Source organism: Lissotriton vulgaris, unplaced genomic scaffold, assembly GCF_964263255.1.
Source record: "Lissotriton vulgaris unplaced genomic scaffold, aLisVul1.2 SCAFFOLD_2358, whole genome shotgun sequence".
NCBI classification, from domain to species: domain Eukaryota; kingdom Metazoa; phylum Chordata; class Amphibia; order Caudata; family Salamandridae; genus Lissotriton; species Lissotriton vulgaris.
The window spans coordinates 174,085-201,132 of NW_028252088.1; the positions used below are offsets into that span (position 1 = coordinate 174,085).

At 50.0% G+C, this 27,048-nt stretch overlaps 1 protein-coding gene across 1 annotated transcript in view; it reads left to right on the forward strand.

Moving 5' to 3' along the window:
* Positions 1 to 27,048, forward strand: part of LOC147662679 (antigen peptide transporter 2-like) — a 205,450-nt gene that overhangs the window by 21,630 nt on the left and 156,772 nt on the right. The window contains exons 2-3 of the mRNA XM_086950986.1: positions 1,247 to 1,831; positions 10,719 to 10,833. Of these exons, the coding sequence (XP_086807112.1) occupies positions 1,306 to 1,831; positions 10,719 to 10,833 (641 nt within the window). The 5' untranslated portion in view covers positions 1,247 to 1,305. The remainder of the gene's footprint in view (positions 1 to 1,246; positions 1,832 to 10,718; positions 10,834 to 27,048) is intronic.

Sequence of the window (27,048 nt, forward strand, 5' to 3'; positions counted from 1 at the left end):
GAAGGTGCGTGCCAGAGACCCTGGGAGGTGAGTGCCAGAGACCCAGGAAGGTGAGTGCCAGAGACCCTGGGAGGTGAGTGCCAGACACCCTGGAAGGTGAGTGCCAGAGACCCTGGAAGGTGAGTGCCAGAGACCCTGGAAGGTGCGTGCCAGAGACCCTGGAATGTGAGTGCCAGAGACACTGGAAGGTGCGTGCCAGAGGCCCTGGAAGGTGCGTGCCAGAGACCCTGGACGATGAGTGCCGGAGACCCAGGAAGGTGAGTGCCAGAGACCCTGCAAGGTGCGTGCCAGAGACCCTGGATGGTGAGTGCCAGAGACCCTGGAAGGTGAGTGCCGGAGACCCTGGAAGGTGAGTGCCGGAGACCCTGGAAGGTGAGTGCCGGAGACCCTGGAAGGTGGATGCCGGAGACCCTGGAAGGTGCGTGCCAGAGACCCTGAAAGGTGAGTGCCAGAGACCCTGGAAGGTGAGTGCCAGAGACACTGGAAGGTGCGTGCCAGAGGCCCTGGAAGGTGCGTGTCAGAGACCCTGGATGGTGAGTGCCGGAGACCCAGGAAGGTGAGTGCCGGAGACCCTGGAAGGTGAGTGCCGGAGACCCTGGAAGGTGAGTGCCGGAGACCCTGAAAGGTGAGTGCCGGAGACCCTGGAAGGTGAGTGCCAGAGACCCTGGAAGGTGAGTGCCGGAGACCCTGGAAGGTGAGTGCCGGAGACCCTGGAAGGTGGATGCCGGAGACCCTGGAAGGTGCGTGCCAGAGACCCTGAAAGGTGAGTGCCAGAGACCCTGGAAGGTGAGTGCCAGAGACCCTGGAAGGTGAGTGCCAGAGACCCAGGAAGGTGAGTGCCAGAGACCCTGGAAGGTGAGTGCCAGAGATCCAGGAAAGTGAGTGCCAGAGACCCTGGAAGGTGCGTGCCAGAGGTTGTCAGAGACTCTGGAAGGTGAGTGCCAGAGAGCCAGGAAGGTGAAGGGATGTTAGCGCAGTGGGTGAAGCGGGAGCCCCAGTACCATGTACAGAGGGATGGATGAAGAGTGGGGCTACGGCCAGGAGTTGCATGTGGACCTCGTACAAGCCATTCTTGGACAACAAGATCACAACTTGTGCAATGTCATGTCCTTCGTAGTCAAAAAATGTGACATTCCAGGCCACTTGACTTTACCCCATATTGTGGTTACACGTTATAATCCGTGTTCAATCACTGTGGGGATGAGTAGGAAAACTTACAAACCGTTTTCTGATTTCTCTCATTCAGGTTCCTTGGACCTCCTTCTGCAAGTGCTTTGAAGACACCGACATTGGCTGCTCCTCGCCATGGGTGGACTCCTCTTCCTCCTGGCCTTCATCCTTGGTGATGTCCTCTTCAGTGCGTTGGTCTCTCGCCTCCTCCTGCCCCTTTACCCCTTTGAGATCCTCAGCTACCTCTGGCTCTTGGCTTTCCTCAAACTCCTACTGCTCCTCGGTGTAGTTAGGATACTCCATGGCAAGTGGGACCTTGCCGAAGGAGTCTTTAGCGCCAGAACCATCTCACTATGGCCGGTGGTGGCCTCCCTCACGCCCCCTGTCTATGAAACCGCCAGGCTCTTCGCCTTCCAGGGGCCGGTGGAGATGCACTCCGGGGTGTATCTGTCTCTGTTGATGGTGCTCGCCTCAGGGGTGGCCGGCTGGATCTGGGGGCTCCTGTGGCCCTGTCGGTCTCACAAGGATGGAAAAGGAGAACCTTCTGAGGAGAAGGGGCGTCTCAAGGCCTGGGCGGCCTTCAGCAAGCTCTGGCACTACTCCAAGGAGGACAAGGCCTACCTGTCTGGGGCATTCCTCTTCCTGATGCTTGCTGTTGTCGGTGAGTATGTGTGTGTACAGTATGTGTGTGTGTGTGTGTGTCTGTGTATGTGTTCAAGTTTGTGTGCAAGTGTTAGTTATGTATGAGTGACTGTACAAATGCATGCACCTTTCTGTACGTGTGCTTGCAATTCACAGTTTCGAGTAGGTGCTGTAAAACAATCCCTCTTTACAGGCCCATTAGTTAGGACCCTCCCTTTATTGGTTTACGAACTGAGGAATCTGGGGATTGCAATAGAGCAATAGCTGACTGAGAATCCACGGTCAAAGTCAGCTGTGGACAAAGTTGAGTTCTTTCTTGGGTGTATCCTGAAAGAAATTATTCTGAAACCCCTCCAATGAGTACACCCTCGTCTGTCTTTTAGTCTCACTTGTATAGCTGGTGTACCCCAAATATAACATACAGCCACTTGGATAGTACAGGACCCCACGAAGTGCGCCCAGTGCTCCCTCCATTGCTCCCAGTGACCCAGAACCCTCCTTGGGGAGCCCTGTGCTCCCTTCATTGCTCCCAGTGACCCAGAACCCTCCTTGGGGACCCCTGTGCTCCCTTCATTGCTCCCAGTGACCCAGAACCCTCCTTGGGGAGCCCTGTGCTCCCTTCATTGCTCCCAGTGACCCAGAACCCTCCTAGGGGAGCCCTGTGCTCCCTTCATTGCTCCCGGTGACACAGAACCCTCCTTGGGGACCCCTGTGCTCCCTTCATTGCTCCCAGTGACCCAGAACCCTCCTTGGGGAGCCCTGTGCTCCCTTCATTGCTCCCAGTGACCCAGAACCCTCCTAGGGGAGCCCTGTGCTCCCTTCATTGCTCCCGGTGACATAGAACCCTCCTAGGGGACCCCTGTGCTCCCTTCATTGCTCCCGGTGACATAGAACCCTCCTAGGGGACCCCTGTGCTCCCTTCATTGCGCCAGGTGACATAGTACCCTCCTTGGGGACCCCTGTGCTCCCTCCATTGCTCCCAGTGACCCAGAACCCTCCTTGGGGAGCCCTGTGCTCCCTTCATTGCTCCCGGTGACACAGAACCCTCCTTGGGGACCCCTGTGCTCCCTTCATTGCTCCCAGTGACCCAGAACCCTCCTTGGGGAGCCCTGTGCTCCCTTCATTGCTCCCAGTGACCCAGAACCCTCCTAGGGGAGCCCTGTGCTCCCTTCATTGCTCCCGGTGACATAAAACCCTCCTAGGGGACCCCTGTGCTCCCTTCATTGCTCCCGGTGACATAGAACCCTCCTAGGGGACCCCTGTGCTCCCTTCATTGCTCCCGGTGACACAGAACCCTCCTAGGGGACCCCTGTGCTCCCTTCATTGCTCCCGGTGACACAGAACCCTCCTTGGGGAGCCCTGTGCTCCCTTCATTGCTCCCTGTGACACAGAACCCTCCTTGGGGACCCCTGTGCTCCCTTCATTGCTCCCGGTGACACAGAACCCTCCTTGGGGACCCCTGTGCTCCCTTCATTGCTCCCAGTGACCCAGAACCCTCCTTGGGGGCCCTGTGCTCCCTTCATTGCTCCCGGTGACACAGAACCCTCCTTGGGGACCCCTGTGCTCCCTTCATTGCTCCCGGTGACATAGAACCCTCCAAGGGGAGCTCTGAGATCCCTTCATTGCTCCTGGTGACATAGAACCCTCCTTGGGGACCCCTGTGCTCCCTTCATTGCTCCCGGTGACACAGAACCCTCCTTGGGGAGCTCTGTGCTCCCTTCATTGCTCCCGGTGACATAGAACCCTCCGAGGGGAGCTCTGAGATCCCTTCATTGCTCCTGGTGACATAGAACCCTCCTTGGGGACCCCTGTGCTCCCTTCATTGCTCCCAGTGACACAGAACCCTCCTTGGGGACCCCTGTGCTCCCTTCATTGCTCCCAGTGACCCAGAACCCTCCTTGGGGAGCCCTGTGCTCCCTTCATTGCTCCTGGTCACATAGAACCCTCCGAGGGCAGCTCTGAGATCCCTTCATTGCTCCTGGTGACATAGAACCCTCCTTGGGGACCCCTGTGCTCCCTTCATTGCTCCCAGTGACCCAGAACCCTCCGAGGGGAGCTCTGTGCTCCCTTCATTGCTCCCGGTGACATAGAACCCTCCAAGGGGAGCTCTGAGATCCCTTCATTGCTCCAGGTGACATAGAACCCTCCTTGGGGACCCCTGTGCTCCCTTCATTGCTCCCAGTGATACAGAACCCTCCTTGGGGACCCCTGTGCTCCCTTCATTGCTCCCAGTGACCCAGAACCCTCCTTAGGGAGCCCTGTGCTCCCTTCATTGCTCCTGGTGCCAGAGAACCCTCCTAGGGGGGCCCTGTGCTCCCTTCATTACTCTCAGTGACCCAGAACCCTCCTTGGGGGCCCTGTGCTCCCTTCATTGCTCCCGGTGAAATAGAACCCTCCGAGGGGAGCTCTGTGCTCCCTTCATTGCTCCCGGTGACATAGAACCCTCCGAGGGGAGGTCTGAGATCCCTTCATTGCTCCTGGTGACATAGTACCCTCCTTGGGGACCCCTGTGCTCCCTTCATTGCTCCCAGGGACACAGAACCCTCCTTGGGGACCCCTGTGGTCCCTTCATTGCTCCCAGTGACCCAGAACCCTCCTTGGGAAGCCCTGTGCTCCCTTCATTGCTCCCGGTGACAGAGAACCCTCCTAGGGGGGCCCTGTGCTCCCTTCATTGCTCTCAGTGACCCAGAACCCTCCTTGGGGGCCCTGTGCTCCCTTCATTGCTCCCGGAGAAATAAAACCCTCCGAGGGGAGCTCTGTGCTCCCTTCATTGCTCCTGGTGACATAGAACCCTCCTTGGGGACCCCTGTGCTCCCTTCATTGCTCCCAGTGACCCAGAACCCTCCTTGGGGGCCCTGTGCTCCCTCCATTGCTCCCGGTGAGGTAGAACCCTCCTTGGGGAGCCCTGTGCTCCCTTCATTGCTCCCAGTGACCCAGAACCCTCCTTGGGGAGCCTTGTGCTCCCTTCATTGCTCCCAGTGACCCAGAACCCTCCTAGGGGAGCCCTGTGCTCCCTTCATTGCTCCCGGTGAAACAAAACCCTCCTAGGGGACCCCTGTGCTCCCATCATTGCTCCCGGTGACACAGAACCCTCCTAGGGGACCCCTGTGCTCCCTTCATTGCTCCCGGTGAAATAGAACCCTCCGAGGGGAGCTCTGTAATCCCTTCATTGCTCCTGGTGACATAGGACCCTCTTTGGGAAGCCCTTGGCTCCCTTCATTGCTCCAGGTGACATAGAACCCTCCTTGGGAAGCCCTGTGCTCCCTTCATTGCTCTCAGTGACCCAGAACCCTCCTTGGGAAGCCCTGGGCTCCCTTCATTGCTCCTGGTGACATAGAACCCTCCTTGGGGAGCCCTGTGCTCCCTTCATTGCTCCCAGAGACCCAGAACCCTCCTTGGGGAGCCCTGTGCTCCCTTCATTGCTCCCGGTGAGGTAGAACCCTCCTTGGGGAGCCCTGTGCTCCCTTTATTGCTCCCGGTGAGGTAGAACCCTCCTTGGGGAGCCCTGTGCTCCCTTCATTGTTTTCTGTTACATAGAACCCTCCTTGGGGAGCCCTATGCTCCCTTCATTGCTCTCAGTGACATAGAACTCTCCTAGGGGAGCCCAGTGCTCCCTCCATTGCTCCCAGTGACATAGAACCCTCCTAGGGGAGCCCTGTGCTCCCTTCATTGCTCCCGGTGAGGTAGAACCCTCCTAGGGGAGCCTGTGCTCCCTTCATTGCTCTCAGTGACATTGAACCCTCCTAGGGGGGCCCTGTGCTCCCTTCATTGCTTTCTGTGACATAGAACCCTCCTAGGGGAGCTCTGTGATCCCTTCATTGTTCCCAGCAACATAGAACCCTCCTAGGGGACCCCTGTGCTCCCTTCATTGCTCCCGGTGACATAGAACCCTCCGAGGGGAGCTCTGTGCTCCCTTCATTGCTCTCAGTGACATAGAACCCTCCTAGGGGGGCCCTGTGCTCCCTTCATTGCTCGCAGTGACATAGAACCCTCCTGGGGGAGCCCTGTGCTCACTTCATTGCTCCCGGTGACATAGAACTCTCCTAGGGGAGCCCTGTGCTCCCTTCATTGCTCTCAGTGACATAGAACCCTCCTAGGGGGGCCCTGTGCTCCCTTCATTGCTCCCAGTGATATAGAACCCTCCTAGGGGAGCCCTGTGCTCCCTTCATTGCTCCCGGTGAGGTAGAACCCTCCTAGGGGAGCCTGTGCTCCCTTCATTGCTCTCAGTGACATAGAACCCTCCTAGGGGGGCCCTGTGCTCCCTTCATTGCTCCCGGTGAGGTAGAACCCTCCTAGGGGAGCCTGTGCTCCCTTCATTGCTCTCAGTGACATAGAACCCTCCTAGGGGGGCCCTGTGCTCCCTTCATTGCTCCCAGTGACATAGAACCCTCCTAGGGGAGCCCTGTGCTCCCTTCATTGCTCCCGGTGAGGTAGAACCCTCCTAGGGGAGCCTGTGCTCCCTTCATTGCTCTCAGTGACATAGAACCCTCTGAGGGGAGCCCTGTGCAAACTTAATTGGTCCCGGTGAAGTAGAACCCTCCTAGGGGAGTCCCATGCTCTCTTCACTGCTCCCGGTGAAGTAGAACCCTCCAAGGGGAGCCTTGTGCTTCCTTCATTGCTCCGGGTGACATAGAACCCTCCTAGGGGAGTCCCATGCTCTCTTCACTGCTCCCGGTGAAGTAGAATCCTCCTTGGGGGCCCTGTGCTTCCTTTATTGCTCCCGGTGACATAGAACCCTCCTAGGGGGGCCCTGTGCTCCCTTCATTGCTCCCGGTGACATAGAACCCTCCTGGGGGAGCCCTGTGCTCACTTCATTGCTCCCGGTGACGTAGAACCCTCCTAGGGGAGCCCTGGGCTCCCTTCATTGCTCCCGGTGACATAGAACCCTCCTAGGGGAGCCCTGGGCTCCCTTCATTGCTCCCGGTGACATAGAACCCTCCTAGGGGAGCCCAGTGCTCCCTTCATTGCTCCCAGTGACATAGAACCCTCCTAGGGGAGCCCTAAGCTACCTTCATTGCTCCCGGTGACATAGAACCCTCCTGGGGGAGCCCTGTGCTCACTTCATTGCTCCCGGTGACGTAGAACCCTCCTTGGGGGCCCTGTGCTCCCTTCATTGCTCCCAGTGAAGTAGAACACTCCTAGGGGACCCCTGTGCTCTCTTCATTGCTCCCAGTGACATAGAACCCTCCTTGGGGGCCCTGTGCTCACTTCATTGCTCCCGGTGACGTAGAACCCTCCTTGGGGGCCCTGTGCTCCCTTCATTGCTCCCAGTGAAGTAGAACACTCCTAGGGGACCCATGTGCTCCCTTCATTGCTCCCAATGAAGTAGAACACTCCTAGGGGACCCCTGTGCTCCCTTCATTGCTCCCAGTGAAGTAGAACCCACCTTGGGGGCCCTGTGCTCCCTTCATTGCTCCCGGTGACATAGAACCCTCCTAGGGGAGTCCCATGCTCTCTTCATTGCTCCCGGTGAGGTAGAACCCTCCTAGGGGAGCCCTGTGCTCCCTGCATTGCTTCCAGTGACATTGAAGCCTTCCATGGGGAGCTGTGTGTTCTCTTCATTGCTCCAGGTGGGGAGCCCTGTTCGAAGTTGGACTGGTATATGCTGTCCACTAATTAAAGTGGGCACCCTGTACCAGTCAAACGACCCTTATGGTGATTAGTTTAACCCCTTCGATGCTGATGACGAGCTCAGCTCGTCATCAGCCATGGGGGGCATGTGCGGGAGGAATATGGGTACAGGTCTTGTTCAGGGGGGCAGCATCGACGTTTTGACTCGGCTGATGCAAGGAGGGAGCTTGAAATCATATACCTGAGTAGCCAGGCTTGGCACCAGGCTTAGGTTGCCACCTTCTGTCCTGATGAAGACTCGCAGCTGAGGCCCCAAAGTTCCCTCCTTGCATCAGCCGAGTCGAAACGTCGACGATGCCAAATATCCCTCCTGTTGTTTCATGTTAAATTGCATTGATTGCATACTACTATTTACAGAATACATGCAAATGAAAGTAATAACTAGGACAGGTCTCCATAATCTGGTCTTAGTTACCAGTGAATCTGTAATATCTGAATGTCTTTACCCTCATCTCTATGATTTGCACTTCCCCCTACCCACCACCACTACCCTACTACTTTCCCTCCTTCCTTTTGCGCGCAACCTAGGAGTATTGCAAAAGTAACTCTTGATCAAATAAATATTATGTTTGTAAATTCATCTTACATTGTGGCGCTTTTTCCTTGTGTGTTTTGTCATATGCATTCATAAAAAGTGATTATTACATGCATTGAATATAGTAAATACATTTTTGGTTCTGTGTAGTTAGCGAATACCAGTGCTGTAGTTATTTTTTTTTTTTGTATGTTCTTATATAGCGCTCGAATCACCCTGGGGCATCTCGGCGCTTGCCTTGGGAACCCGTCCTGGCTTTTTCCCTGTGAGATAACCCGTACTGGGCATCCCCAAGGTGAAAGCCAGGCATCCCGCCGCGGGGGGCCGTTGTGGAGATTAAGCAAGCTAATGCCCAGAGTTGCAGAGTGTGAACCCGTGATTCGAGTGGGCACCGAAGCGAGAATTATCGAGTCCATGGACATTTGGGCTCAAGACCCTGCCGCGTCGGGAATTGAACCCTGGTCCCGGGTCTGACCTCTGCTCCCGGGTCTGCCTCCTCTAACCAGTGAGAATATTGATAGGGGGGTTGACCCAGTTAAAGTTACGGGGACCTGGGTTAGTAAGCGAGTAAAGCGAAGGGGTCCCAGTAACAGGGAGACATTAACCAAAGAAATAGAAATAAGTCAAATCAACAAGACTTCAGTCCCCATTGTTTTAATTCACAATGGGACGTTGTATTGAACATACATAATTTTCACAATAATCAAGCATTGGTTAATTACAGTGCCCCAAAGGGTAGAAGCGGGGAGGGTAATGTGATAGTGATGGGAGTTGGTGAGGAAAAGAAAGAAGATTCTTAGGTGACGGTAAAATCAACAATTGAGGCTTGTTTCACACAGTTACAAACTCTGTACCAAAAACAGGACCGACAGGTTCATGTATATTATTATTAGACAAAAATCATACTCCAAAAGTTCAATGAATGAAACCAATAGGGTGTGGAGTTGATAGTGAAAGGCAATCAGATGTCGACGTTTCGACCCTCGTAGGCGCAGATATTGTTATAATCTTGCTGTAGGGTCTTCATCAGGACTGGAGGGTAGGGGACACGTAACCACACACGTGGTACAAACAGGACCCGATTGTACGTGGGTTCGATGTCAGTTAAAAGGAAAAGATCAAGATGTAGCCCAAATGCTGTTTATAGTGATCCCACGGATCCAGGGGGGTCCATTGTTACCATCGACAAAATCAGAACGCCGTAGCCAGGACACGTCCGGCAGAGATCGTGTTAAATGGCAGTCGGGCGGCGGTGCTTCAAGGGCTGCGTCGGTCACGGAGCTAATCCGGCTCGGGACTAGCCGGATTAGCTCCGTGACCGACGCAGCCCTTGAAGCACCGCCGCCCGACTGCCATTTAACACGATCTCTGCCGGACGTGTCCTGGCTACGGCGTTCTGATTTTGTCGATGGTAACAATGGACCCCCCTGGATCCGTGGGATCACTATAAACAGCATTTGGGCTACATCTTGATCTTTTCCTTTTAACTGACATCGAACCCACGTACAATCGGGTCCTGTTTGTACCACGTGTGTGGTTACGTGTCCCCTACCCTCCAGTCCTGATGAAGACCCTACAGCAAGATTATAACAATATCTGCGCCTACGAGGGTCGAAACGTCGCCATCTGATTGCCTTTCACTATCAACTCCACACCCTATTGGTTTCATTCATTGAACTTTTGGAGTATGATTTTTGTCTAATAATAATATACATGAACCTGTCGGTCCTGTTTTTGGTACAGAGTTTGTAACTGTGTGAAACAAGCCTCAATTGTTGATTTTACCGTCACCTAAGAATCTTCTTTCTTTTCCTCACCAACTCCCATCACTATCACATTACCCTCCCTGCTTCTACCCTTTGGGGCACTGTAATTAACCAATGCTTGATTATTGTGAAAATTATGTATGTTCAATACACCGTCCCATTGTGAATTAAAACAATGGGGACTGAAGTCTTGTTGATTTGACTTATTTCTATTTCTTTGGTTAATGTCTCCCTGTTACTGGGACCCCTTCGCTTTACTCCTCTAACCAGTGAGCCACACTTCTCTAGATAGCTTACATAGCACTCAATTTTGATGATTGAATTGAATTCATTATAATATATGGTCACGGACAGATTTTTTCATTTCAGTTCAGAGTGTAGGACCCAGCGCTGTCACTGTGGCCTTCACGCCTCTCCGTCTCACCTCCATGATAGCGAGAGCCAAGCAGTTCAGAGTGTAGCACTCGGCGCTGTCACTGTGGCCTCTACATCCCTCCCATTGACCTCTATCATAGCCAGTGCCAAGCAGTTCAGAGTATTACCCGGCGCTGTCACTGTGGCCTCCACGCCTCTCCGTCTCACCTCCATGATAGCGAGAGCCAAGCAGATCAGAGTGTAGGAACCTGCGCTGTCACTGCTTCAGTTGGCTGCAGGTAGAACCTGTGCCAAAGTTCTGACAAAGTGTGAGATGCAGCTGCTCGCCCCTCCATCTTGCCACAGTTACCACATGTGTAAAAGAGCTCGCAAGCACTGAGAACATCTCTTTGCCCCTTCATCTGAGTGCAGATAAAACCTACCCCCAGGTGCTCATTGGATGTGAGACACACATTCTCCTTTAAGTCCTCACCTGTCTCGATGGGTTGGAAGGTGTGAGGAAGTTGAGTGTTGTTTGCTTCTTGCACAGTGAAATTGAGTAAGTTTACCAGGGTATATTCAGTCTGTATCACTCACCCTCTCCTCTCTCTCTTCTCCAGGTGAGATGTTCATCCCGTACTACACAGGCAGAGTCATCGACATTCTGGGCTCCAAGTACAAAGAGGCCGACTTCTTCGCCGCCATCTTCTTCATGTCCATATTCTCCATGGCCAGGTGAGTAGAGGGGTCTCAAACTGCGGCCGCCAGTGGTGTCCCCCAGAGGCCATTAGGCACATATCTGAATATCCTTTACTTGGGGTCCTAGGACAGTCAGGGATTACGGGACAGTGTTCTGGTGTCCTCCATAGGCCATCAGGCAAACATCACTGAGTCCTTTCCTTATGGTCCCAGGACATTTAGAGGTTACAGGGCAGTATTCTATGTGGCTCCTCTCGTTCACCTCTGGTGATCGAGACACCACACTCGTGCACTCCCGTTGGGTATCCAAGTTTCTGCTTATGGGTATAGACTCTTCCAGTAGCGAGGTGGAACAGTCAATCAATCAATCAATCAATCAGGCTTTTGCTAAGTGCAACTACTCACCCGTAATGGTCTCAAGGCGCTGGGGGGGGGGGGGGGGGGGGGGGGGTTAGCAGGCTCCAGTCCATCAAGGGGGGTGTCTGTCAAAGAGCCATATTTTGAGGTTTCTTGCAAAGATGGAGAGCAATGTTGTCTGTCTGGGGTGGAGCGGAAGGGCGTTCCAGGCTCGGGCCGCGACAAAGCAGAAGGAGCGGCCTCCTGATCTGGTCTTTCTGGTGCGGGGGTCAGACTGATTTGCATGGTGGCAGAGTGGGCTAAAGAACGGTGATGGATTAAACCCAGATCTTTTGACTGGGTGTGAGTGTTTGACTGGTTCAGATGCTCCGTCCATTACCACCCCCTTTTGTACCGCTTTTGGCCGCCATAAGTGTGGCAGGGTATGCTCAGACATGAGTCCCTTGCTCACTTTGCCACTGGATTCAAGCAAGCCGGGCTGAAGACGGCTGGAATGCCAGAAACCGGTCCTCGGAAGCTTGTTTCCGGTCCAGGGAAGGCATGGCTTGGCAGTTCGGGCTGGACTGTTCCCATGAGTCACAGGGTCAGTCTGATTTGCATATAGCCATGTCTGAACCGGGGTGGCAGAGTGGGCTAAAGAACGGTGATGGATTAAACCCAGATCCTTTGACTGGGTGTGAGTGTTTGATTGATTCAGATGCTCCGTCCACCACCACCCCCTTTTGTACCACTTTTGGCCGCCATAAGTGTGGCAGGGTATGCTCAGACGTGTGTCCCTTGCTCACTTTGCCACTGGATTCAAGCAAGCCGGGCTGAAGACGGCTGGAATGCCAGAAACCGTTCCTTGGAAGCTTGTTTCCGGTCCAGGGAAGACATGGCTTGGCAGTTCGGGCTGGACTGTTTCCATGAGGCACAGGGTCAGACTGATTTGCATATGGCCATGTCTGAACTGGGGTGGCAGAGTGGGCTAAAGAACGGTGATGGATTAAACCCAGATCTTTTGACTGGGTGTGAGTGTTTGATTGATTCAGATGCTCCGTCCATCACCACCCCCTTTTGTACCGCTTTTGGCCGCCATAAGTGTGGCAGGGTATGCTCAGACGTTAGTCCCTTGCTCACTTTGCCACTGGATTCAAGCAAGCCGGGCTGAAGACGGCTGGAATGCCAGAAACCTGTCCTCGGAAGCTTGTTTCCGGTCCAGGGAAGGCATGGCTTGGCAGTTCGGGCTGGACTGTTCCCATGAAGCACAGGGTCAGACTGATTTGCATATAACCATGTCTGAACTGGGGTGGCAGAGTGGGCTAAAGAACGGTGATGGATTAAACCCAGATCTTTTGACTGGGTGTGAGTGTTTGATTGGTTCAGATGCTTCGTCCATTACCACCCCCTTTTGTACCGCTTTTGGCCGCCATATGTGTGGCGGGGTATGCTCAGACGTGAGTCCCTTGCTCACTTTGCCACTGGATTCAAGCAAGCCGGGCTGAAGACGGCTGGAATGCCAGAAACCGGTCCTCGGAAGCTTGTTTCCGGTCCAGGGAAGGCATGGCTTGATAGTTCGGGCTGGACTGTTCCCATGAGGCACAGGGTCAGACTGATTTGCATATAGCCATGTCTGAACTGGGGTGGCAGAGTGGGCTAAAGAACGGTGATGGATTAAACCCAGATCTGTTGACTGGGTGTGAGTGTTTGATTGGTTCAGATGCTCCGTCCATTACCACCCCCTTTTGTACCGCTTTTGGCCGCCATAAGTGTGGCAGGGTGACGTAAATAATTAATTTACTCTCTTAATTTCTATGCAGGTAAGTACTTAATCAATAATAACTCAATCAGAATGAAAGAAAACAGAGTCCGTGGTGTTAGAGTTTCTAAGGGTTTTATTCCTCATAAAGGAATCAGGATATCATGTTCTGACCACCACAGGGGTGTCAGAAGGGATAGAGCGCTGAATTTTATTATCAATACATAGCTTATATACTTGATTTATACCATAAGAATCAATGTAAGAGGCGTAACAGCTGAGAGAAGACAAGATAACAGTATACACGTGGTACTAATACATCATCAAGAGGCGTAAACTAGGCGTGAACTAGAGGTGTGTGCTAGAAACGTCACTGATAGGTGACGCAAGTGGGTAGCACCAAGGGGTGGTGCTAACAGAATGTTGCAATGTCAGCAGAAATCGGAAGCTTGGATGCGCGCGCAGCTGCATGACGTGTGATTGACGGGGTGCAGGGGACTTGACATTTACACTGACGGAAAGAGACAGAAGTCTGGCATGTCAGATCAACTTGTACTTCTATTATATCTGGTATCTGATGTTTGGGAACTATTCTATCTGGGCGGAAAGGTCTCTAGGGCAGAAGCTATTCTATCCTAACTGTGGATGCGTGTATGAGCGCCTGAGTGTCTACATGTGAAGCGTGGGGCACGGGGCCTTCCATGGAAGCATGGCAACGGAGGCTATGAATTACTTGCGTTAAGACAGGTCGGCCCTATGGCTCTGCAGCTGGGGAGGATGTTTACAGGATCTAGTAGGCAGGAATGCATTCTCGAGGAGCGGAACAGATAACTCGAAGGTTATAGTCAGTCTTGGCAGAAAGCAGGCTTGAGCTGAGCGCGAGGGGCCGCGCTGAAAGTAGGACAGAGTTCACGGATACAGAAGTAGCCTGGGCAGAGTCAGGAGCCACAAAAGAGGTTCAGATGGCAGGAATTCAGGGCCTACTCTGGCTAGAGCAGGAAAAATATGAAAAGTGTACTACAAAAAGACGGTGGCATAGCATACTTAGGAACGGGCCATATAATCCATTCATGGTGGATCTGAAAGAGGACAAGTTAACGTTGGACGCAAATGTATTTGTGTCTTCGTAACTGGCACAGGAGGGAAGTTACATGCACTTTTAAGCTGGTACATGGAGTCGGTGGGGTACGCGCTAGGGAACACATCATGACCAAAATTTAATTTTCCTCATTCCCTCCTTGTTCCCTACGGACCCTTCATGAAATCTCGATCCTCATAAATCTATCAGTTTGTTCTTGCAGCATCATCTGCTCATCCTTCTTTCTCTGGCGTTTTGAAAGGAAACTAGAATGTTCAATACAGGAGGTGGCACATAGACCACAAATCGCTGGCCCACACTGTAGGCACAGGCAGCAACTGAATACTATGACTAGGCCGATGCCTAGGAATGATAGGATCTTCCATCCCCAAGCAGTTAACGTTGTCCAGAACCAACCGGACCAAGTCCAGGTGCCTGGATTCTGATGTATCAGATTTGCAATTTTATGGAGACGAGTAATAGCTTGGTATACTGATGGTGCATTTTGTGGAATGAAAACACAGCAACTTGACCCGATGACCTTACAAGCTCCACCTCGATCTGCCAAGATGACGTCAATCACGAGACGATTTTGAAGGACAACAATCCGCATAGCAGACTGTTCCTCTGTTATATTACCTAAGGCGGAAGTAGTTTCATGTACTACTGCTTCGAGGGTTCTAGTTAACCTGCGTATTAATTTACTATTCTGGACAGGTCCTAAAAAGAAAAAGAATCCTTTGTTAAAATCAGTGTACTGTTCCCATGCCGTTTTTGTGTAGTCGACAAGTGGGACATCTCTTCTGGGCCTATTCTTTACTAGATTGCTATTTCTATGGTAATCAGGAGGAGCTAGAAAAACAGGTGGCAGAAGGAATGCAATGTAACAGGTACCATCCCAATCTGGAGGTAGACGAATGTATGCGGTATGACCACAAACAAAGTAAGAATGACTTATAGCTTTGAAAGATGATTTTCCATCATCACTGAATTCGACCACAGTAGCGCATTTACTATGACCTAAGTGTACTGAACCTTTCTTCTTGATACATAATTCGCCAGTGACTGGCAGGACTGACATAATGGGCAGAACGGGTGTGGGTTCGGATTCGACAGTAAGAATCATAAGGCTAATTGTATAATTACCTAATCCATATACTTCATTTTCTAGATCAGTTCCTATTCTAGTGGGAAGTCCCTCCTTATCTGGGTAACAGACATCGAGCAGGACCAAGTTCAGGTTTCCCCAAACCCAACCCCCATCGAAAACAGCAATGTCGGAATCTAAAGAATTAATTATTTTAAACCATGCTCCGCAGGAGCCATTGTGAGTGAACGGGTACGGAAAGAGAGGCAGGGCTCCCTTGTAGTTCTGGTAGGGAGGGAGTCGGCCACATATCCAGCAATTTGTAGCATTGTTAGTTTGATGAGAGTGATGTAACATACTAATGAATGTATTGTTGCGCAGCGCGAGTCTGTAGGAAAGCTCATGTGGGGGTAACTCACTAAAAGTGTGTTCGGCAGATACATTGTAAGCAGATTGTTCACGCTTGAAAATAGGATAGTAGATAGACAATAAGATGCTAGCAACAATAATTAAAACACTGAGAATAAACATGATTATTAGTGTCACTATGCAGTGACTACGGAGTGATTTGCAATAGGTACGTTTCTTTGCTTCTCTCTCTCTAACTCGATCTAGGGGATACATGTCAGAAACTATTTAACCGATTCACCTAGGGGAGGACTTAAACAATTAAACTGTCTGACTTGCTAGATCGTAATTTCATGCGGTATTGTTCTTGAGGAGTCTTTTCTCGTTTGGCTTCGGTAAAGTCTTTTTCAATACAGTCTTTGGTGGGGGTGGACGAGTCTGGGTCAGGTTTCAGTCCAGCAAATTTTTTGATGTGACTCGAGTGTACCCACCCCTTTCTTCCCTCGATCTTCACCGCCGTCCTTGTTGTTAGAAGAACGGTCTTCGCAGACTTCCAGCGGGGCTCCAACGGACTTTTTCTGTCGAAATTGCGGACAAGAACAGTATCGCCGGGACGGACGTCATGCGGTTTCACATCAGTGTTGTCAGGGAAGGCTGCGGCAACCTGTGAACGACATGATTGGAGTGCAGACATCAAGGAGGCATGGTAATCTGTCAACATATTAGAATCAACATCAGTAATCTTTTTAGGAATGGGCGTCCCCCACATATTCGGTGGTCTGCCAAAGACCACTTCGTACGGAGATAGCCCTGATCTCGAATGGGCGACCATTCTCATATAGAATAGTGCCACTGGCAGGGCGACTATCCAGTCGACCCCTTTTTCCTGACATATTTTGGCAAGGCGGATCTTTAATGTTTGATTATGCCTTTCAACAAGGCCTGCGGCTTCTGGATGTCGGACACAATGGAACTTCCACTGATATCCCAGTAACAAGGAAACTTCTTTCATTAAGGCAGACGAAAATGGCTGACCGTTATCTGAGTACACGACACGAGGCAGGCCGTATCGTGGGAAAAATTCACGAACCAACTGTTTGGCAGTGGTCGGAGCCGTGTAATCTGGAACTGGGTATGCTTCGGTCCAGCGGGACAGAGCACAGACAATTACGAGAACATATTTAAATCCTCGACAACGGTCCATCTGGATATAATCCATCTGGAGGACTTCAAAAGGGTGATCGGGAGGATGAAATCCACCTTGCTCTACAGGGACGCCTTTACCTGGATTGAACTGACAACAGATCATGCAAGTACGCACCTTCTGTTTTGCAGCTGCTCGTAAGTGTTTATTGTACCAGAGATTTTGCAAACTGTCTAGCATTGCCTTTTCTCCTAGATGGGCAGGACTATGTGCTGTATTTATCATGACTTGAACCATAGAGTCAGGGAGAAACCATATAGATTTTCGCTTCGTCATCCAACCTTGATCTGTCTGGATCCCTCCTAGTTCGATCCATTTCTTTATTTCGTCTGTAGTAGCATGTGTCTGAATGTCAATAACATCTAGTGTGGGATCTCTGACTGTCATACAGTTTGTCGGATCTGTTGTCTTTGTCGTGTCAGTTGTCTGAGTGTGAGTCAGTGCTGTATGTTTTGCTGTCTGATCTGCCAGGTCGTTACCCTGGGAAACAGAATCTGTGACTTTAGTATGTGCTTTACACTTCATGACGGATATGGCTGACGGCAGATGTATTGCTTCTAACAGTGCTTGAATGAGTGGACCATGTTGTATCTTTGTACCATGAGAGGTCAGGAAACCTCGTTCCTGCCAGAGCATGCCGAAGTCGTGTACGACTCCGAACGCATAACGGGAATCAGTGTATATGTTAACATTCCTGTTCTTAGCTAGAATACAGGCTCGGGTCAGAGCAATGAGCTCTGCTGCTTGAGCAGACAGTGTATCAATACGATGTGTTTCTTTAACTTCTGTTTCAGTGGTCACTGCATACGCGGCCACTAATTCTCCTGTACTTGTTCTCATGCATGAACCATCCACATAAAGTGTCAGGTCTGGATTTGTCAATGGGACATCTGTTAAATCTCGTCGGGGCTTTGTTACTGTATTAATGATCTCTATACAATCATGTGGAGCTGGATCTGTCATAACTGTAGGTAACAGTGTTGCTGGGTTCAAGATACTGCAGCGTCTGATTTCTATGTGTGGCTGGAATAATGTCAATTCGTAACCTGTAAGTCGGGCTATAGTCAAGTGTTGAGTCTGGGTTCTGTTTAACAGAACCTCTACAGAATGTGGAACTTGTACTGTTAACTGATGACCTAGAACAATTGAGTCACTCTGTCTGATTGCTAACGCTGTTGCTGCTACTGACTTTAAGCACGCAGGGAGTGCCTGGGCTACTGAATCCAATGTACTTGAAAAATAAGCGCAAGGCTTATGTGAACCTGCTTGATCTTGAGTGAGGACAGACAACGCTGTACCATCACGTTCTGTGACAAAGAGTGTAAACGGTTTGTTGTAACATGGTGTTGCTAAAACTGGTGCTTGGCATAATGCTTTCTTTAATTCCTCAAAGGCTTGTGTGTGTTCCTGAGTCCAAGGGAGGGCAATGGAAGTTGCTACCTCCTGCGTCGTTAACTGGATGAGTGGTTTAGCTAGAAATGCATATTGAGGAATCCATTGTCTGCAGTACGAGGTGAGGCCTATGAAGGCCCGCACTTCCTTTTGTGTCTGGGGTCGTGGCATATTTACAATTAATTGAATGCGATCGGGAGTGAGCTGTCTCCCCACTTTGGACAGCAAGTGACCCAAGTACACAACTTGCTGAACACAGAATTGAAGCTTGGAGGGGGACACCTTGTGTCCCTTGTCAGCCAGGAAATGCAAAACTGTCAGGGATGCTTGTTCACATTCGGGCTCACTTCGTGCGGTGATCAATAGATCATCGACGTACTGCAGTAGGGCGGTATTAACTGGCATTTGAATACAATCTAGTTGTCTTTTCAATGCTTGACTATAGATGCTGGGGCTTTCTGTAAATCCTTGAGGTGCGCGGGAAAATTTGAAACTTCGTCCATTTAAACTGAATCCGAAGAGATATTGGCTCTCCGGGTCAATAGGTACACTGAAGAAAGCGTTCTTGAGATCAATTACAGTAAAGAACGTCGCTTCAGAATCAATAGCAGTCAATAGGGCTGAGATATCGGGGACCACAGGATACTGTGGGATAATGCATTTGTTCAGTTCTCGAAGATCAATCACCAGCCGATATACTGGCGGTGCATTGCGGTCTGTACGTTTAAGAATTGGAATGATGGGTGAATTACAGATATTGGAGTCGGTCTCTACGACCACTCCCTGGGCAATAAGCTCTTCAATTATTTTCAGTAAAGCCACTACAGCATCGGGTGGTAACTTGTATTGTCTGATTCTGGGTAGAACAACTCCTGGCTTGAGTGTAACACGGTATGGAGTGATATGCATACAACCTACATCAGCTGGGCCTTTTGCCCATAAGTGATCTGGTACATTTTTCAATCTGACATCAAAGTCACGTAAAACATAATGACCCTTGAAATCCCGTAGAAAGAGTCTGACTCCTTCCGGGGAACAGCATATTATAGCTCCTAGTGCCTTCAGTGTTTTAATTCCTAACAGATTTTCTGGACATGATTTCGTAAGCAATAAATCTGTAACTCGAGATAATGGACCCACAGCCAGTGGTACTGGTTCTGATACTTCATTCACAATAGGCTGTCCTGAGAAACCAAGGGAAACATTCTGTGAGCCTGAGAGGGGTGCCCCTGGAACTTCATTGTGACTGATAGTAGTGCGACTTGCCCCTGTGTCAATTAAAAACTTTCTGTCTTTTCCTAATACGTGACTGTGTACATAAGGACCTTCTTGATCTACAGGAATTTCAATAAGAGGCAAATCACTTTCCCTCTCTAGGCTGTTTCATGTGTATCGGGGATAATCTGGATATGCCGACTGGGCATACTGGTACATCTGCTGTGAGACTTGCCGAGTTGCGGCAATGGGCTGTGTCTGAGCATGCTGTGGCTGTGGTACTGCTACTGTCTGTACTGTGTGGGACTGATCATGCATAAGCTGTGTATTCTGCATTTGCTGTTCGTTCTGTGAGGTCTGTTGATGACCCTGTTCATGTCTAGGCGGATGCGGTCTTTCTTTAGTTTTACCTGTCGCGATGTTATGTTTCAGGACTGGACATTCATGTACGTAGTGACCTGGCTGTTTGCAGTAATTGCATGTCCCTTTAACGGGAGCTGTAGAGTGATTTGTCTGGGCCCCACCTTTCCTCTGGCCCTCGGCTGGGACCGTCTGTGCTACTAACATTTTCATCTTTGTGTCTTTCATACGTTTCTGTTCCTGTTCTTGTTCTTCCCTAATTCTGTTCTGGTGATATTGTAACATCTGTAACATCTGGGATGGCGTATTTGCCTGCCAAGTACTTTCAACTTTGTATACTCTATTTTTGACTAATGGTAGGGCGTTCTCTACTAATTTTGTTACAAAAAGGTGTGGATATGACTCGCTGCTAACTTTTAGGCCACTATTTATAATAAAACATTTCTCGAATCTTGAATAAAAGTCGCTGGTATCTTCATCTTGTTTCTGTTTACAGGACGAGATTGCGTCCCAATCTTCCTTTCTAGTTGTCAATAATCGTGGCAAAACCTGTACTATTAAACCTGGTAATGCTTTAGTCTTATCCCCAAGGCCTAACCCTGGGACTCGTTTGCTTTCTTCGTCTTCTATTTCCGCCCATGCTATCTTTGACTCTCCCACCTCCCAATCTTTCTCCTTTAATTTCTCGTAAATGCCCGTGGGCAACAGTACTTTTAACATTTTCATAATATCATCATACGTGTAATCTCCCATCAGTAACATGTCTTTGAGCTCTCTGTGAAAACCTGCAGGGTCCTTATCATGACACGGAACTAATTTCTTCATTTCTAACAGTTCTAACTTAGTCAGTGGTGTGTGAACATACACACGCTTCAAGTGTTGGTCCGCACCCATAACTGGGTGTACTTCTCGTAAGGGGTTCTGACTTTCAATGCCGCTACCGCATTGCATGTGGTACGTTTTTCTTTCTGGAGGCGGGGCTGGAACATATTCAGAACTTATGAAGGTGTTATACTTACATCGTTGTTCCAGAATTATTTGTTTTAACTTGGTACTAAAACCTCTCCATCTATCCATGAGTAGTGCTTCTAATGTTTCGTGTAAGGGACCTGGATCAGAATGATGGTTTCTGAACTTGATGAGGAGGTGCTGAATCATATATACACCTGCTATTTTCTGCTCTTCCGGGGAAAGGTTCAAGAATGTCTGCACTAACGTGTCATCATTATACATGTCTGGGTTTTCGGCCCATAATACAGCTGACCGAGCTAGTTCCTGTTCGTCCATAGAGTTCAGTACATGGTACCCCATTCGGTCTCGAAGCCTTTTATCAGTTTCCTGGCACTGATGTTCAGAAGAATTCGGATTTGTTAACTCAGAGAGAAAGACTCTCTTGCTTTCTGGGCGGACACCTTTCCTAAGGTAGGCTCCCCTACCTACATATGCTATAGTATCTGTAGATTTTCCTGATACTTCAGGTTCATCTTCCTCCTCGGAGGAAGCTTTATCATTCTCTTCCTGGTGTGCAGCCAATACTGCCTTTCTAATTTTCTGGGACATAGTGGCTATGCAAGCCCCCTTATCATGCCTTGCGTCGGCTATATTTTGACCCCACTTGTTTAATGCGTCTAATTCACTTTGATCTGTCCCGGGCCTGTCTCGTTCTCTTATTACACAATTTATGAAAAATCGTAATATCTGTGCTTGAATGTCAACTTTCTGTTTATGCATGGCAGCTTTGACACTGTCGGGGTCTTTCCCTGTCTGTACGAACTTATATAGTCTGTCGAGGACTTCCTGCATTCCTACATAGCATAGCAAGTTATCGGTGGCAGATCTTAATCGAAGTGATGCTAATATCATTAAATCGTCCTTTCCGGGTACCGGATCATATCTGCAAACTGACATCTTATCTTTGAATGCGTCTAGGCGGGATAAGCGGGGAGACTGGAAAGGATTCTGCGTGTCTCTTAAATGCAATCTGTGTGTCGGTGGCGGGGTCTGAAGACCCGCAGTCGCACCTCCTGAGGCGGGTGTTTGAGCATTTTCTCTCCGCGGAGTCTGGATTTGGACTTGAATTTGTCGTTTAGTAAGATCAGGTAGGACTGGTTTCGGTAGGTCCGTCTTAAGTACGGGGAGTGGTGGAGCTGGCGGAGCGGGGGAGGTCTGTCGCGGTACCGGCGGAACCGGATCTGGGGGTGTAGTGCCACCCCCATCCCTGTCAGTAGGCAGGGCACGAACAGGCAGATTGGTATAAGCTGGTACTACATCCTCTAGATATGAATTTAGGAATATGTCTTTAGTAGTTTTATGCATTACTTTAGTTGGAACTAATGGTGTCGGTAAGTTTTTCGGTATCTCTGATTGGGCTTCAGATGTGCCATCTGCTGCAAGATACATACCGTTTACAAGATTATGTCGGGCACGGTCTATTTGTTCTGTTTTTACTCGGATCCCTTCAGTAACTAATTCGTTTTCTTGGTCTTTTTCTGATTCTTTAGATCTGTCTTCTCTACGGAGTGCTTTGTCAGCACGCTTACGTGATTCTTTACGCCAAAATTCTATGGCGTCCTTCTGAGATTGTCTAGCTTTCTTTTTCCATAATGCTTCTTCTACCCTCATGATGCACTCGGCATCCCACGTTCCAGTGACAGGCCATCTGTGTCTTTCGTCTAGGTGTTTGGTGTAATCGGCCCATAAATCTAGATATAATATGGCATCTATGCCATGTTTCTGATACATAAAATTGCCTGGAGTGTCCCTAGGGGGGATAGGAATTTCTTCCTCCAGTAACCCTTTCCTAGTTCCTATCTGTTTTAACTTGTTGAAGAACGGCATCTTGCTTACTTATTACTGAACTCTAGATCTTTTATTCCTTAATACTCTTGACAGTTAGGTTTATACGAGAAACACAATAATACACGTTTGAACAGTCTCATTCATACCACAACATTAATCACATAAAAACATTGTAGACGTAGATGACTACCCCCCTACTCTGGATGTACTGCTCAACAGTACGGATACACTGATGTAACAGTGCAGAAATTCGGAATACTTGATATACTGCTAAACAGTACAGATACACTGCCTAAAAACAGTGCAGACCGGACTTGCGTACCCAAACCCGTCTAGATACGACCCAGCAATGGTACTCACCGGGAAGCACGGAAACAGAAGGCCTCGGAAGACTCGACTGGACTCGACTCGGAACTTCGGAAAACTTCGGAAAACTTCGGAAAACTTCGGAAAACTTCGGAAAACTGGTGGGCCTCTTCACACCTCGGACCTTGCTTCTTTCGGCTGGGCTCTGGTCGGGATCCTCCGCACTCCTCACCGCCTCGTCTGGGCACTGATCGCAGTCTTCGTCACCTCCGTGGGTCAGAGGGAGATGCAGGAAATCCTGCCAGTACACGTGTATTCCATCTAACTGATGGCAGGGGACACAGTATGCGACGCACCAACCGGCGCGTGAGGTGGGGGAGGGGTCCCTATTCGGGCGCCAAAATGACGTAAATAATTAATTTACTCTCTTAATTTCTATGCAGGTAAGTACTTAATCAATAATAACTCAATCAGAATGAAAGAAAACAGAGTCCGTGGTGTTAGAGTTTCTAAGGGTTTTATTCCTCATAAAGGAATCAGGATATCATGTTCTGACCACCACAGGGGTGTCAGAAGGGATAGAGCGCTGAATTTTATTATCAATACATAGCTTATATACTTGATTTATACCATAAGAATCAATGTAAGAGGCGTAACAGCTGAGAGAAGACAAGATAACAGTATACACGTGGTACTAATACATCATCAAGAGGCGTAAACTAGGCGTGAACTAGAGGTGTGTGCTAGAAACGTCACTGATAGGTGACGCAAGTGGGTAGCACCAAGGGGTGGGGCTAACAGAATGTTGCAATGTCAGCAGAAATCGGAAGCTTGGATGCGCGCGCAGCTGCATGACGTGTGATTGACGGGGTGCAGGGGACTTGACATTTACACTGACGGAAAGAGACAGAAGTCTGGCATGTCAGATCAACTTGTACTTCTATCATATCTGGTATCTGATGTTTGGGAACTATTCTATCTGGGCGGAAAGGTCTCTAGGGCAGAAGCTATTCTATCCTAACTGTGGATGCGTGTATGAGCGCCTGAGTGTCTACATGTGAAGCGTGGGGCACGGGGCCTTCCATGGAAGCATGGCAACGGAGGCTATGAATTACTTGCGTTAAGACAGGTCGGCCCTATGGCTCTGCAGCTGGGGAGGATGTTTACAGGATCTAGTAGGCAGGAATGCATTCTCGAGGAGCGGAACAGATAACTCGAAGGTTATAGTCAGTCTTGGCAGAAAGCAGGCTTGAGCTGAGCGCGAGGGGCCGCGCTGAAAGTAGGACAGAGTTCACGGATACAGAAGTAGCCTGGGCAGAGTCAGGAGCCACAAAAGAGGTTCAGATGGCAGGAATTCAGGGCCTACTCTGGCTAGAGCAGGAAAAATATGAAAAGTGTACTACAAAAAGACGGTGGCATAGCATACTTAGGAACGGGCCATATAATCCATTCATGGTGGATCTGAAAGAGGACAAGTTAACGTTGGACGCAAATGTATTTGTGTCTTCGTAACTGGCACAGGAGGGAAGTTACATGCACTTTTAAGCTGGTACATGGAGTCGGTGGGGTACGCGCTAGGGAACACATCATGACCAAAATTTAATTTTCCTCAAGGGTATGCTCAGACGTGAGTCCCTTCCTCACTTTGCCAATGGATTCAAGCAAGCCGGGCTGAAGACGGCTGGAATGCCAGAAACCGGTCCTCAAAAGCTTGTTTCCGGTCCAGGGAAGGCATGGCTTGGCAGTTCGGGCTGGACTGTTCCCATGAGGCACAGGGTCAGACTGATTTGCATATGGCTATGTCTGAACTGGGGTGGCAGAGTGGGCTAAAGAACAGTGATGGATTAAACCCAGATCTTTTGACTGGGTGTGAGTGTTTGATTGATTCAGGTGCTCCGTCCATCACCACCCCCTTTTGTACCGCTTTTGGCCGCCATAAGTGTGGCAGGGTATGCTCAGACGTGAGTCCCTTGCTCACTTTGCCACTGGATTCAAGCAAGCCGGGCTGAAGACGGCTGGAATGCCAGAAACCTGTCCTCGGAAGCTTGTTTCCGGTCCAGGAAAGGCATGGCTTGGCAGTTCGGGCTGGACTGTTCCCATGAGGCACAGGGTCAGACTGATTTGCATATAGCCATGTCTGAACCGGGGTGGCAGAGTGGGCTAAAGAACGGTGATGGATTAAACCCAGATCTTTTGACTGGGTGTGAGTGTTTGATTGGTTCAGATGCTCCGTCCATTACCACCCCGTTTTGTACCGCTTTTGGCCACCATAAGTGTGGCAGGGTATGCTCAGACGTGAGTCCCTTGCTCACTTTGCCACTGGATTCAAGCAAGCCGGGCTGAAGACGGCTGGAATGCCAGAAACCAGTCCTCGGAAGCTTGTTTCCGGTCCAGGGAAGACATGGCTTGGCAGTTCGGGATGGACTGTTCCCATGAGGCACAGGGTCAGACTGATTTGCATATGGCCATGTCTGAACTAAGTTGGCAGAGTGGGCTAAAGAACGGTGATGGATTAAACCTAGATCTTTTGACTGGGTGTGTGTGTTTGATTGATTCAGATGCTCCGTCCATCACCACCCCCTTTTGTACCGCTTTTGGCCGCCATAAGTGTGGCAGGGTATGCTCAGACGTGAGTCCCTTGCTCACTTCGCCACTGGATTCAAGCAAGCCGGGCTGAAGACGGCTGGAATGCCAGAAACCGGTCCTCGGAAGCTTGTTTTCGGTCCAGGGAAGGCATGGCTTGGCAGTTCGGGCTGGACTGTTCCCATGAGGCACAGGGTCAGACTGATTTGCACATAGCCATGTCTGAACTGGGGTGGCAGAGTGGGCTAAAGAACGGTGATGGATTAAACCCAGATCTTTTGACTGGGTGTGAGTGTTTGATTGGTTCAGATGCTCCGTCCATTAACACCCCCTTTTGTACCGCTTTTGGCCGCCATACGTGTGGCAGGGTATGCTCAGACGTGAGTCCCTTGCTCACTTTGCCACTGGATTCAAGCAAGCCGGGCTGAAGACGGCTGGAATGCCAGAAACCGGTCCTCGGAAGCTTGTTTCCGGTCCAGGGAAGGCATGGCTTGGCAGTTCGGGTTGGACTGTTCCCATGAGGCACAGGGTCAGACTGATTTGCATATAGCCATGTCTGAACTGGGGTGGCAGAGTGGGCTAAAGAACGGTGATGGATCAAACCCAGATCTTTTGACTGGGTGTGAGTGTTTGATTGGTTCAGATGCTCCGTCCATCACCACCCCCTTTTGTACCGCTTTCTGGTGCGAGGGACCACGGCGTAGGAGAGCTGGGCAGATCGTACGGTCCTCTGGGGTGCGTGGAATTTGAGTCTGCTGTTCAGGTATGCTGGTCTGGTGTCGTGGAGGGCCTTGTGTGCGTGGGTTAGCATCTTGAAGGTGACCCTAGCTTCGATGGGGAGCCAGTTGAGTGTACACATGTGCTGGGAGATATGGCAGTGTCTTGGCAGGTCGAGGACCAGTCATGCAGCGACGTTCTGGATGTTCCGTAGCTTGCGGGTGAGGTTTTTGTTTATTCCGGCATAGAGCGCGTTGCCGTAGTCGCGTCTGCTGGTGACCAGGGCATGAGTGACGGTCTTTCTGTGTTCAAGGGGGATTGTAAAGATCCTCTAGAGGCCAACATGGGAATAAATAGTTCTTTATTAAAGTTGAAGGTAACACCCCAGCCTGCTAGTACCACCTTCAGAGCAGGCACCAGAATAACTGCTTCACTAAGTCAAAGAAATACATTCCAAAGTGAAGCTTGGTAATTAAAGGTTCCAGAACTCAGAGATATCAGAGGCAGGGAATACATTATAATGGCTGACAATGTAAATAACAAAGTAAATGAAAAGTACAAGAAAATACATGGTACATAATATCACACATCCTCCTCTCAATAACAAAACATGAAATAAAGGAATACTTCCATACAATTCATGCCTAATATTGCACACAATCATCTAGATATGTTGGCCTGACACGTGTTCTCAAACTTCTCTCCCATTTTATGTCCTCTCCATCAATTTCTTTCTTAGACTGGGAGCCATTGTTTAACCGCTTCCATGCTCATGACAAGGTCAACTCGTCATGGGTTTTACCTGCCCTGTGCTTATGACGAGTTGACCTTGTCATGAATAATGGGATTCAAAAAATTGCAGCACAGGACGGGAAAACCCCCTAGCAGCCAAGGTGTTAAAGTAAGACCAGAAGGGAAATTAGAAAGTTTAGCAACCCTGTTCAAGTTCCAGACCCTATGATCTTCTTTTCTTATGGCATTCTTGAACACTTTAATGACTTTCATGGGACGTAGAAACGTAGATCCCTCAGAGGCGGAGGTCTTACGAGGGCTGCGAATTTTAACTA